Here is a 12,367-nt window from a genome sequence, read left to right on the forward strand (position 1 = left end):
TAATAAATCAATCTTGAGAAATTCTGGTTTCCTTCCTCATTCCAGCTCGGCTTAGACCGTCCTGGCAGACACTTTGGGGCTTTCCAGGAGTTATAAACTCACGGATATCGAAACCTGCCACATCCACCTGGAGCTCCCCAGTGCCTGGATTCCCAGTGGGGTGAGACCTCGCGGGTGCCCTGCGTGGGAGAGCTCTGATGCTTTGCAAAGTGCCCGCTGCTGCGGCAGCTCCTTTCATTTTCACTTTTCTGGGCGTGGGAGCCGCGCAGCTCCAGCCGTGGCCTCAGAAGCCTCCGGGTCTGTGTCTGCGGCACCTCCGAGGGGAGCCACAGCTGTCCGGGCGGGAGCGCAGAGTCCCTTAAACCGCACCCGGGAAAGGCAGCGCAGCCCGCGCTGGGAGCTGGGAATCGCTCCGGTGAGTGCCGGCGGAGCAGGGAGGGCTGGCACCGGTTTGGGAGCGGGGTGGCCAGCCAGGCTTGGCTCTGCCGAGCCCATTTAGTCCCCGGGGGACATCCCCGAGGGCGGGAAGCACGGGGGAAGGTCCCCGGCAGCGCGCCAAGGGTTGTGCGCTCCGGGGCGCCCGGTGGGCACGGGATGCTCCGCACCTGACCCGCTCTCCCCATCTCCCCCTCTCCCCGCAGGGCTGCCGTGGGCGCTGGGAACGAGCCGGTGGCGACCCCCGCGTGTGCCACAGATGTCCCGCGAGCCGTGGCGGCCGAGCCACCCGTGTGCCCCGGCGATCCCGCGGGCGCGGGGCGGGCGGGCACAGCTCGCCGTGTTCCTGCTGCTGGCGCTGTGCGCGGCCGGGCTGTTCCTGGCCGGGGAGCCCCTCGTGCCCACCGCCCGCAGCCTCACCTTCCACTTCGCCACGCTGCAGGTCGGGGCGCTGCTCAAGGGCGCCTGCTACCTGGCCGAGGAGGTCTTCCACCTCCAGTCCAGGTGAGACAATTTGAGGGGGGAGGGGGAGGTGGAGGATCCGTCTGCCAAACTCCTGGGACCGCCCTGCAGACAAGGGCGCTGCACCCTCCGGGTGTCGTGGGTTTGCTCTCTGTGGCAAGGCTGTGCTGTGCCCTCCATCGCCCTCCTGCCCCTGTCGTCTCTTCCTCCCTCTCCTCCTCTCCCCCTCTCCCACCTGCCCCGTATGGGTGTGGGTGTGGATCTCTCCTTGGTGTGCCCTTTCCCTGGGGAACAGATCTCGCTCCCAGCCTTTCCCCACCACCCAGCACTGCAGGGCAGGAGGCTGCTGTGTCCCTTTCCTGTCCAGGGTGACATGCCATCTGCTCCCTCTGAGTCCCAGGGGTGCCACAAGCCCTCCCCTGGGGTGCACCGGGCAGGGTCCCCCAGGGCTCCCTGGCTCTGTCCTGCCCTGGTTGGTGAGGTTGGTGGCCCTGGCTGGGAGGCGGGATCACCCAGTGCCCCGTGGGCTGCAGATGGCGAGTGGGTGGCCACCAGCCTGACTCCCGTCTCCCTCTCCCACCCAGGCACCACGGCAGCTTCTGGAGGGCCCTGAGCACCTGCCTCCCCCCGCGCTGGCACGGGGCCATGCTGCTCCTCTGCGGCTCCGCCTACGTGGCTCTCGTTGGGGATGGGCAGCCCCTCGGCCTCCACCTCGGCCTGGCCAGCCTGTGCCAGCTCCTCATGCTCGCCCTGGGGCTCCAGGTAAGGCTCCAACACCTCCAGCCTGGCTGGTTTCCTGGGAGCCCTTCAGTGCTGAGCAGCTGTAGGGGCACATCCCCAGCTCTGCGTGGCCCCTGCATGCCCAGCCCACCCACAGGCAGCCTGGCAGTGGGAGGAACACCCTCAGCTCAGCCCTGAGAGCTGATCTCCCTGGCCCCATGCTGCCACATGCATTGGCATGGGTGTCATGCTGCCTCCTAATGAGCACAGTCACTGTGGAGGGTTGGCAGAGCCCCCCTGACACAAAAAATGGGGGGATTTTACATCTGCCAGTCGAGCTGGTGCTTGTGGGGAAAGCCTCTTGAGGGTTAATTAGCATCGTGCTGTGGGGGCAGAGCCAAGCTCCACGTGCCCCTGCAGCTCTGGGAGGGCTCTGCTGTGCCCCTGCAGTGCTGGAAGGGGAGGGGGGTCACACAGGCTGCTTTGGGAACCCATCTCCACCTAAATGAACACTGGAAATCCTGGTATCCCTGGGATATCTCCTCTTCCATGCTGGGAGCACTGGGCAGGTGCAAAAGTTGCACTGGGACACACGATCCCAATGGAGGGTGCAGCCAGGAAAGAGCCCAGCTCACCCCAGCCCCCCTCCCTCCCAGCAGGGGCTGTCAGGGGCTCTGCCCCACTGCCCAGTGTGGTGGTAGAAGGGCTCAGTGGGGTTGCTCACTCTCCAGATCTCATTGGAGTTCTCCCATCCCTCTGGAGAACCGACTGTCATGGAAGGGCCCAGGTGGCTCTTTCACCCCCTGGTCTGTCTGTCCTTCCCTCCACAGAAGCCCTCAGCAGTGGAGGTGTCTGAGATGTCCGAGAGCTCCAAGCAGAACGTCGCCCACGGGCTGGCCTGGTCCTATTATGTTGGGTACCTAAAAATAGTCCTGCCACGTACGTAGCTGTTTCCCTGCATTCTCGTGCCTACAGATAGAAATAGCTCCTAATAACAATCCTCCCACTTTTACAGTGCTAGCAGGGAGATGGGGAGCAAGGCAGAAGGCAGCTGTACTTACACCAGGCCCCTCTGCCTGATGTTCTCTTCCACCAGGGGTGAAAAAGTCCATGGAGGAATTCTGCAGCGCCAACCCCAACCTGCTGGCGTGCAGGAAGACCTGGAAGCTCCACATCTTGATCCCTCTGAGCTGTGATGTCTATGATGACCTGGAGAAAGCTGACAGCAACATCCAGTACCTGACAGACCTCAGTGAAACCACCATGGCCCGAGCTGGCACCAAAAGGCGGATCTACAAACACAGCCTCTATGCAATCAGGGATGAAGAAAACCAGGTACAGTGAAAGCAGCGCTGGGGGCATCATCCCAAAGGTCTTCCTGGCCTCAGATCCCAGCCCAGAAGTGGCTGTAACTGCAGGACAGTGTCCCCTCTCCTATTAGATACTCCCAGCTTTCAGCAGGCTTCCATTGGAAGGACAGGTCCTGTTCCTGCACTCCTTCCTCCTGGCTGCCTCCTCCCACCCAGGCTCAGCCCTTGCAGGGGTGCTGGGCTTGCTTAACCCCTCCTGGAGTTGATTTAAGTCCAGAAGACTGAGCAGAAAAAAAGCAGATGTGGGCTACAGAGCATCAATTCCCATGGGATGTATGAGTGTTTCCTTGTGTTGTGAAGAGGTGCTTGGAAATGTCTGTGTGAGTCATTGTTTGGCTCCCTCCCTGTCCCCCAGTCACCTCTTTTCCAGGCTGGTGAGCCCTAAGTCCCTGCATTTCACATTGCATCCATCTCCAGGCAGGTGGGCTGTGCCCCTGCATCCTTGGAGGAGGGAACACCCTGGTCCCGTGCCGTGGCTGTGGATGGAGGTGTGGGCAGAGCTCCTCACGTGGGTGCCCCTGATCTGCCCTTTGAGGGGGGCTGAGCGCTGAGCTCCTGCTCTTAGAGCCCTGTCTGAGGGACCACAGAGCCTCCTCCTGGCCCTGCTCTGGGGAAAATTCAGCCAGCAGCAGGATTTTCCCAGTGTTCCATCTGCCAGGCCCTGATGAGTCACCCAGCCCCCTGGGAGCTCCAGCAGCTCCAAGCCTGGACCTGCCCTAGCCCATTGCATGTTCCCAGTAAAATCTGCCCCTCAGCTTCCTGCCCGGTCCCTCACAGCAACACAACACCCACCTCTGGCATCTGTTCCAGGGCACACTGCCAAGGCCAGGAGCTTCCTGCTACTCCACCTTTTCCCGGAGATCCCACTCCTCTTCTTTCTAAGTTTATTAAACTTCCCAGTTTACCCAGTGTAAGACTTACTGGTAGCTGCTCCTCCTTAGAATGTCTGTGGCCTTAACAAATCTCTCCTTGTTTGTCTGATCAGCCTCCTTCCAGCTGTGCATCCATCTTGCCAGTGTTTATCCTCTTCTCTGCCCTCCTGCTCTCTGTTAGGATGTTCAGACTTAGAATCATAGAATCACAGAACATCCTGAGCTGGAAGGGACTCACAAGGATCATCCAGTCTGACCCCTGACCCTGCCCAGGACACCCCAACGATCCCACCCTGTCCCTGAGGGCACTGTCCAAACCCCTCTTGAGCTCTGGCAGCCTTGGGGCTGTGCCCACTGCCCTGGGGAGCCTGTTCAGTGCCAACCACCCTCTGGGGGAAGAACCTTTTGCTGAGATCCAACCTAAACCTCCCCTGGCACAGCTCCAGCCGTTCCCTCGGGTCCTGTCACTGCTCACAGAGAACAGAGATTGGAGCTGCCTCCCCACTGCCCCTTGTCTGGCAGAAAAGCCACCAAGGAGGTGTGATCACAGGGAAGGGATGTCTCTCTAGGGGACCAAATTCCCTGGGGAAAATCACCCTCCAGGCTACAGGACAAAAGCCAGTGGCTGCAGCCCATGGGCAAAGGCAGCTCCCTGAGCCCAGCTGGGCCTGCCAGGCCAGTTGCTCTTTCCCTGCTCTGCACAGGGCAGGGGGGTCTGGCCCCAGTGTCCCTGTCCCAGTGTTCCAGCACACAACACCAGAGCAGGGCAGGGCCAAGGAGCTGGCCAGGGGGGCTGAGGGCTCTGCCCAGAGCAAGTTCTACCAGCAGCCCTTTCCCAGGTCCTCCTGTCCCCATGTCTCTTCCTCCCTGCTGTCCCTGCAGCTCTGGCACTGTGCAGTGGAATATGCCACCCCCCTGCAGTCCCTCTACGCCATGTCCCAGGATGAGTGTGCTGCCTTCAGCCGGGAGGAGCGCCTGGAGCAGGCCAAGCTCTTCTACAGGACCTTGGAGGAGATCCTGCAGGGCTCCAAGGACTGTGCAGGGACCTACCGGCTCATCGCCTACGAGGGTGAGTGGGGACAAGGGTTGGGGTGTGACAGCACTTGCTCTGCCAGGTCTTGGGTGACCTCAGATCAGGACAAACAGGGGAAAGCAGGCAAGGTATGAGCAGGGCTCGGCTGATCTCCCCACTCAGGGGGCCATAGGGGAGGGAGAGGCTGTCTCACAAGGAATGGGAACGTCACTGAACACCCCCAGCTGGGTGAGGGAGGGGTTGTCCTGCTCTGCTCTGCCCTGGGGCAGCCTCACCTCGAGTGCTGGGGGCAGTTTGGGGCACCACAGTATGGGAAAGATCTACAGCTGGTGGAGAGTGTCCAAAGGAGGGACATGGGGATGGGGAAGGGTCTGGAGGGGCCATACAAGGACTGGCTGGGGGCACTTGGTGTGTTCAGTTGGAGAAGAGGAGACTGAGGTCAGACCTCACCGGGGTCTGCAGCTCCTCACGAGGGGCAGCTCCAATCTCTGCTCTGTGTGAGCAGGGACAGGACCTGAGGGAATGGCTGGAGCTGTGTCAGGGGAGGTCTGGGTTGGATCTCAGGAGAAGGTTCTTCCCCCAGAGGGTGGTTGGCACTGAACAGGCTCCCCAGGGCAGGGGGCACAGCCCCAAGGCTGCCAGAGCTCAAGAGGGGTTTGGACAGTGCCCTCAGGGACAGGGTGGGATCGTTGGGGTGTCCTGGGCAGGGTCAGGGGTCGGACTGATGGTCCATGTGGGTCCCTTCCAACCCAGGATATTCCACGATTCTATGATTCTAAGGACTTTTAGCTGTGGGTCTGAGGAGTGTGGAGGGTGCTGGCAGTGCTAATCAGCCCTGTTGAAGTCCCTAAAAGCACTGGGACAAGCTCTCTACCCCTGGGACAATAAGAACACTTCCTCAAGGATTAAAAACAGCAGACATCCAGGGGTAGGAGCAGCTCCCTTCCCTGCTGATGTTCCTGGAAGAAGTGGCTGGGGCTGTCAAGCTCACCCCAGCAGTGGGACGAGTACGAGCTGGCTCAGTGCCATTCCTCCTGACAGGGGATGGCAGGGAGCGAGGCTTTCCCTCCTTCCCATCTTCCTTTCATCCCCCATCTCCTCACCCCTGCCAGATGAAATCAGCATCTTGCTGAAAGGAACGTTGCTTGTTTTTCAGAGGAAACTCAGCGCTCTCCCTGATGGGGAGAAACATTTCCAATCCACTCAGGCAGTTCCCATCACAACAAGTATTACTGGGAATCCAGCACACAGTGCCTGTAATTTTCCTCTCCTCTCTGCACTTTGTGTTTTAATCTCTTCCTTCTGCCGTGCTGAAAGTGGGAAGTAAAAGCTGTATTTTGATTGCGCAGGAAATTCTGCGTATTTTGGGGCATCTCCCAGACTCTGCTCCCTGCCCAAACCCCTGCTTAGGGCCAACCAGTGAAGGTGGGATTTGTCTTTCTTCTGTTCCAGAGCCAGAAGCAGCAGAGACCCACTTCCTGTCCGGAGAGATCCTGTGGCACTTGCGGCAGCAGCACCTCGAGGAGTTCGCTGTGCATGAGGGGACCCCCCCGCCCAGCCCATCCACGGCCCTGGACTCGGCAGAACTCAACCTGCAGATCAGTGCGTCAGACCTGCCCCTGCCGCTGAGGAGTGACGGCTTCTGACCCCCTGCCCTGCCCCTCAGCGCTGCCTCGGGGCTCTGCTCCCCCTTCCCCAATCCCCTTCCCCTTCCTGCACGTGCTGCCCACAGCAAAGACCCCCCCAGCTCCCACCCACACCTCCTGCGCACCGCGGTTACTGGAGCAGCTGACTCAGGACACAGCCCTGTGACATGCTTCCTGTTTTTTTGGCTGTGTACAGCTCCCATACTCATCTGTTGGTGTATTATTTTTTTTTATATCTACTTTGATTTGGGTCATGTAAAGCGTTTTTCTCTGGGATGAACTGCAGCGCCCTAAATCTCAGGCATGATGTGCCCTTGGATAGGGAAAGGTTCTTCCCCAGAGGGTGGTTGGCACTGAACAGGCTCCCCAGGGCAGTGGTCATGGCCCCAAGGCTGCCCCAAGAGCTCGGGGAGCATTTGGACAACACTCTGAGGGACAGGGTGGGATTGTTGGGGTGTCCTGGGCAGGGCCAGGAGTTGCACCCGATGATCCTTGTGGGTCCCTTCTAGCTCAGGGTATTTCATAACTCTGTGGTGTTGAATGTGGCTTTGGAAATCCCAGCACAGACACATCATGTGGCTCCTGCCGGCACAAGGAGCGTGTGCAGGACTTCCAGGGTACCCTGATGGACCCACTGCACAGCCCCACACAAACACCCTCACATCCCACCCACCCGGGATGTGGAGCTGGGAGAAGAGGTAATCGGGCTATGTTGCCACAGACAGTGGCAGAGCTGTGCCATGGTGCAGCTTGGCAAGGACACGGAGCAGGGAGCACCCACTGCTCCATCTTCAGCTTCCCCTTCTGCCAAGAGTGGCAGGAGGGGCTTGGTGGCCAGTTCTGCCCTGGGAGGGCAGGGGTTTGTTACCCTCTGATGTTGCCACATCCCTACTCTTTGGTCCTTCCCAGGGCTTTGGCAAAGCATGAGATCCCTTGGCAGGTCCCAGGTGCCTGTCCTCAGCCTGCACTTCCAGCACCAGGAATGTGACACAGCTGTGACATCCTCTAGGATGGGCCAGACACGGAGAGCCTGGGGGACTGGGGAGTCCAGGGGCCCCAGGGAGGTGACCTGCCTGGGGATGGTGACAGTGCCAGGCCTGGCTCCCTTCTGGCTCCACTCTCAGCTTTGCCAGACACACAAAATCATCCTGGGGGATGCTGCTGCCTCTCTGTGGACACTGTGAGCCTCCAGCTAAGCCAGCTGCCCTACCAGGGGAGGAGGGCAGAGCCGGGCACAGCTGTTGGGATCACAGCAGAGCTCAGGGTTTCTCTGTCACTCCAGGCCAAGGGGAAAGTGTGGCAGGGCAGGTTCACCCAGGATGGGGAGATACAGATGGGAAGGGCTGGTGGGTGCAGGTTGGGGCTGAGACTACAGCCCAGCTCCTCTTAGAACCACAGAATCATGGGATCATTAAGGTTGGAAAAGACCTCTAAGATCATTGAGTCCAACCATTCCCCCAGCACTGCCAAGCCCACCTCTAACCCCTGCCCCCAGGTGCCACATCCACATGAGTTTTTGAACATTCCAGGGACAGTGACTCCGCCACCTCCCCTCTTCCAACGCGTGACCACCCTTTTGGGGACGAAGTTCTTCCCAATGTCCAACCCAAAACTCCCCCAGTGCAACTTGAGCCCATTTCCCCTTGTCCTGTCCCTTGTTCCCTGGGAGCAGAGCTCGACCCCCACCTGGCTCCACTTTCCCCTCAGGGAGTTGCAGAGGGTAGGAAGGTCCCCTCTGAGCCTCCTTTTCTCCAGCTCCCTCAGCTGCTCCTGGTGCTCCAGGCCTTCCCCCAGCTCCATTCCTTTCCCTGGACGCTCTCCAGCTCCTCAGTGTCTTTCTTGAAGTGAGGGGCCCAGAACTGGACACAGAGTTCCAGGTGCCTCAGCAGTGCATCTGTCAGGGCTCCTCCATCCTCCATCCACATGGCAGGACATGGTGGGAGATGCCTCTCCCCAGCTCCAGCCCAGGGAGCTTTCAGAGGAGATTTGGCTGCACACTGGCCTTGCTGGGGAGTGGGAATTGGAACCCATTTCAGGATGCAGTAAAACCTTAATCTGCAGCCTAATCTCTGTTGCACTGCATCTGTGCAGCAGCCAAAACCGGCAGATGAGAGGGCTGTGAAGGGAGGGTTGGGACAGCAGAGGCCACTGTGAGGAGCCAGTGGGTTTGCAGGGGGGTCAGGGATCTTTGCTGGGGGACAGGGAGACAGGAGAGCAGGTGAGGGACCTCTGGCTCGTGGCAGGAAACACCCTGGGAGCAGGGAGAACACTGGGGAGTGGGTCCTGATCACCTGAGCAGTGTTCCCAAGGGCATGGAGCAAACATTGAGACACCTGCTGAGATCCAAGGGGAATGCCTGTGATCAGGGCTGAGCTCAGCAACATGGGAATGGCCACGTGGGCAGCAAAGCCACCACAGTCCCCAGGGGCTCACACCTCCCAGCCCACCGGGGATCCTCACTCCACATCCTCCCTGGTGCCCTGCTCCCTTCCCTGTCCTGCTGGGATGGAGGTGCTGATTAACTCGGGCCATATTAGCAGGGGACAGGCTGAAAGACAGGCACCAGCCCAGAGGAAATGTGACAGCACAGCCTTGTTCCAGCAGCAGCAGAGCTGCCAGCAAAGGCTCAGCTCCTGCCACTGCTCAAGGGCACAGCCAGGGCCAAGGTGAAAGGCTCTGCTGGCAGAGGGAGCTGCAGAATCAGAGGCAGGAGAAGCAAAACTCAGAAATGGCAGCTCGCTGCCCAAGCTGTCAAACACAGCATAACCAGTTTCCCTGAGCTCTCCAGCAGCACAAATAGCTCAGTTTTAGCTCTAATCTGACTCAGGACTCCCAGTTGGAGGCAGGTCCGTCCCTGAGCCCCGGGGAGCAGCAATGCCACCCCCCCCAGCAGCAGCAGGCAGGTCTCCATGGAGCAGGGAGGGAGGGTCACAGCCAGAATTAGCTGAGCCAGGCTCAGCAGGGCTGCACCTCCCAGGCTGCTCCAAGCCCTGTCCAGCCTGGCCTTGGACACTTCCAGGGATCCAGGGGCAGCCACAGCTTCCCTGGGCAACCTATCCAATATAAACCTGCTCTCTGCCATGTTGTCCTGCAGGAAGTGCTGATGAGGCTGGAGATGGGCTCACCTCTGGAGGGGAGAGCAGGGACTGTTCCCAGGGCTCTGCTGCCCTCAGCTGTTGTTTTTTACTGATATCCAAATTTTCCAAGTCAGCCTTACAGTAAGTGGCACTCCTCAAATGTTGTGGTTGTGCTCCAAAAAAAAAGGCCTTTGCACTTGCACCAATTTATTTTATTTTTACCTTTCACGTAGTAAAAATCCTGCTTGAAAAGTGGCTGAGGAAATGGAAGGTTCACTAAGTCCACACCTGCCTCTGGAAAAAGTTTGGAATCTGCAAAGCAAGAAAGCAGCAGCTCAGCACTTGGCCTTCAGCAGTGCTTGGACCTAAACTGGCTACTAATAATTATTCATTTTATTAATATTAACGTTTCTGCTGCGGGCTGCACCTGTCACTGCCTCCCCAATCCCTTTGCTTCCCCCTTCCCAGTGGTCAGTGGGAGCAGGGTAACACACCCCGGGAATGCATTTAAATTGAGCTGCAGAGTTGCCCGACAGCCCAGAACCCTTCAGAGCCCTCGGTGCTGCTGTAGCACCCACAAGGGTAACACACACACAAACCCCAAATCCCAGGGTTTAATTAACCTGTGCCAAGCCCCTCCTGGGCTATCTCATAAATAATTTAAAGCCATTCTACGTTGTGGCGTCACTATTGCAAGGGCCCGTTTGACTCGGTACAGAGCTCTCAACTCTTACACAACACTCCATTACCCATTACTTCTGCCCAAGCAGTTTTCTGCACCTCGAGGCTCAGCAGGAGGGTCTCCGTGATAAACCCGAGGTTGGAAAGGACCTCAAAGTCCCTCCAGTTCCAACCCCCACTACCATGGGCAGGGACGCCTTCCAGTAGACCAGAGGGCTCCAAGCCGTATCCAACCCGGCCTTGAACCTCTCCAGTAAACACCCTCTAATGAACACCAACTCCCCCTCAATCCTCTCTGAGGTAAAAGGGAATTTACACGCTCTTGAGCGCCCCTTCCGTGTCGCCCACAGAGAGGGAGCCCTGGAAAAGTGGAAGATGTCCCTCCATCCTCAGGCACCCTCCGGGGTGCCCCGACCGCACTGCGGGGCGGCTGCGAGCTCCACAATCCCTCCCAGAAGCAGCCCCGGAGCCCTCCGTGCGGCCCAGCCTCAGGTCGGGGCTGCCCTGGCGAGGGGGCCTCAGAGGGCGGTGCCTCAACATGGCGGTGGGCGGGAGGGAGGGGGAAGGAGCGCCACGTGACCCCGCTCGCCCAATCAGCGGCGGGGACCGCCGGCACGGCGGGAAAGGGAGGCGTCACGTGCCCAACCGTCAGCCAATCAGTGACGGGAGAGGAGAAGGGAAGGGGTCACGTGTCCCCCCCGCCAGCCAATGGGCGGCGGGCGGCGGCGGCGCCAAGATGGCGGACGATAAGGTGAGCGGGGCAGGCCAGGGCTGAGAGGCCGCGGGGCCTCCCCCGGCAGGGCTCGGGAATCACCTTCGTGTCTCCCGCAGGACTCGCTGCCCAAGCTCAAGGACCTCGCCTTCCTCAAGGGGCAGCTGGAGAGCCTGCAGCGCCGGGTGGAGGACGAGGTGCAGGCCGGCGTGGGGCAGGTAACGCGCGGGTTCGCGGCGCTCCCTCTGAGGGGGCGAAAAACAAGCCCTGGGGAAGAACAACCCGCCCTGTGCGTCCACCCCCCCGTCCCCCCTCACTGTGCCTTTCTCCCACACGCAGGACGGGTCCCTCCTGGCGTCGCCCTTCCTCAAAGGCTTTCTGGCGGGGTACGTGGTGGCCAAGCTCCGCTTCTCCGCAGTCCTGGGCTTCGTGGCCGGCACCTGCACCGGCATTTACGCCGCCCAGAACTACGCCGTGCCCAACGTCGAGAAGACGGTTCGGGACTATATGAATGCGCTGAAAAAAGGTCGGGACTAGCGCGGAGGAGCCCGGAGGCAGCAGGGACTGCGGGAACGGTGCTCCTCGGGCAGCGGGCACAGAGCGACCCCGGGGCTCCCGGAGGCACGTCACCCGCACCCTTCTTTTCCCTGGCAAAGGGCTTTGCATCGCAGCACTGCGGCACTCGGGGGCTGTGATGGGTGTGCACGGGGCATCACGGCGGTGGTGAGCACTCTACTAACCCACCGAGGTGCTGCCAGCTGCCTTTTCCCCTCACTCTCACCTGCCCTGTGTGGACTGAGGGGCTGCTGTGTCATGCCACCTGCTGTGCCCTGCCACCCACACTGTGCCCTGGGGACGTGCCCTGTGTGGCTCCCTAGGAAGGCTTTGTAGTTCTGCTAAGGAGAGACAGCGCCCAGGTCTCCTCCTGCACCACCAGTGTAGCAGGGAACACCCTGCTCCAGTCAGGCTCATTAAATCCTTGGTTATTTGGTCTCTTCTTCGGTGTTGCAGGGTGAGAGTCTTGTCTGGCCTGTCTGCACTGACAGCTGGAAATGGGAATGCTTGGGAATGCTGCCGAGGGGCCACAGCGGAGGGGGCTGTGGGTGCTGATGCTGCTGCTGTCCGTGGCCATCTACGGCTCCCACGCCCCTCTCCTGACCCTGTGCAAGGTGGACGGGGCCATCCCCTTCAGCTCCACGTCGGTGGTGGTGCTGGTGGAGCTCACCAAGCTGGCGCTGTCCCTGCTGTCCCTGCTCAGGGAGCCACCGACACCCGCCGTGTCCTGGCACCACGCGGCGCCCTTCGCCCTGTCGGCCCTGCTCTACGCCGCCAACAACAACCTGGTGGTGCACATGCAGC

General features: G+C 60.1%; 2 protein-coding genes across 2 annotated transcripts; both read left to right on the forward strand.

Annotated features, from left to right (window-relative positions):
• Positions 1–694: 694 nt before the first annotated feature.
• On the forward strand, positions 695–6,807 carry TMEM173 (transmembrane protein 173). The gene is made up of 6 exons (XM_027888644.1): positions 695–939; positions 1,482–1,659; positions 2,448–2,556; positions 2,714–2,952; positions 4,742–4,928; positions 6,345–6,807. Exons 1-6 carry the CDS (start codon positions 695–697, stop codon positions 6,536–6,538), a joined length of 1,152 nt encoding a protein of 383 aa, XP_027744445.1. The 3' UTR covers positions 6,539–6,807.
• A 4,166-nt stretch (positions 6,808–10,973) lies between these two features.
• Positions 10,974–12,005, forward strand: LOC114059789 (SLC35A4 upstream open reading frame protein). Its single transcript, XM_027888635.1, has 3 exons — positions 10,974–11,047; positions 11,128–11,226; positions 11,348–12,005. Exons 1-3 carry the CDS (start codon positions 11,033–11,035, stop codon positions 11,543–11,545), a joined length of 312 nt encoding a protein of 103 aa, XP_027744436.1. The 5' UTR covers positions 10,974–11,032; the 3' UTR covers positions 11,546–12,005.
• Positions 12,006–12,367: the final 362 nt, after the last annotated feature.

Source organism: Empidonax traillii, unplaced genomic scaffold, assembly GCF_003031625.1.
Source record: "Empidonax traillii isolate 1590-97213 ecotype Southwest subspecies unplaced genomic scaffold, ASM303162v1 scaffold242:size1152717, whole genome shotgun sequence".
Taxonomy (NCBI): domain Eukaryota; kingdom Metazoa; phylum Chordata; class Aves; order Passeriformes; family Tyrannidae; genus Empidonax; species Empidonax traillii.

Bases quoted from the DNA above. Each gene is read 5' to 3' on its own strand.
- LOC114059789 (XM_027888635.1), top strand. The intron at 11,227-11,347 runs GTAACGCGCGGG...TCCCACACGCAG, and splicing joins TGCAGGCCGGCGTGGGGCAG to GACGGGTCCCTCCTGGCGTC.
- TMEM173 (XM_027888644.1), top strand. From the start codon at position 695: ATGTCCCGCGAGCCGTGGCGGCCGAGCCACCCGTGTGCCCCGGCGATC. The intron at 2,557-2,713 runs GTACGTAGCTGT...CTCTTCCACCAG, and splicing joins CCTAAAAATAGTCCTGCCAC to GGGTGAAAAAGTCCATGGAG. The intron at 2,953-4,741 runs GTACAGTGAAAG...CTGTCCCTGCAG, and splicing joins TCAGGGATGAAGAAAACCAG to CTCTGGCACTGTGCAGTGGA.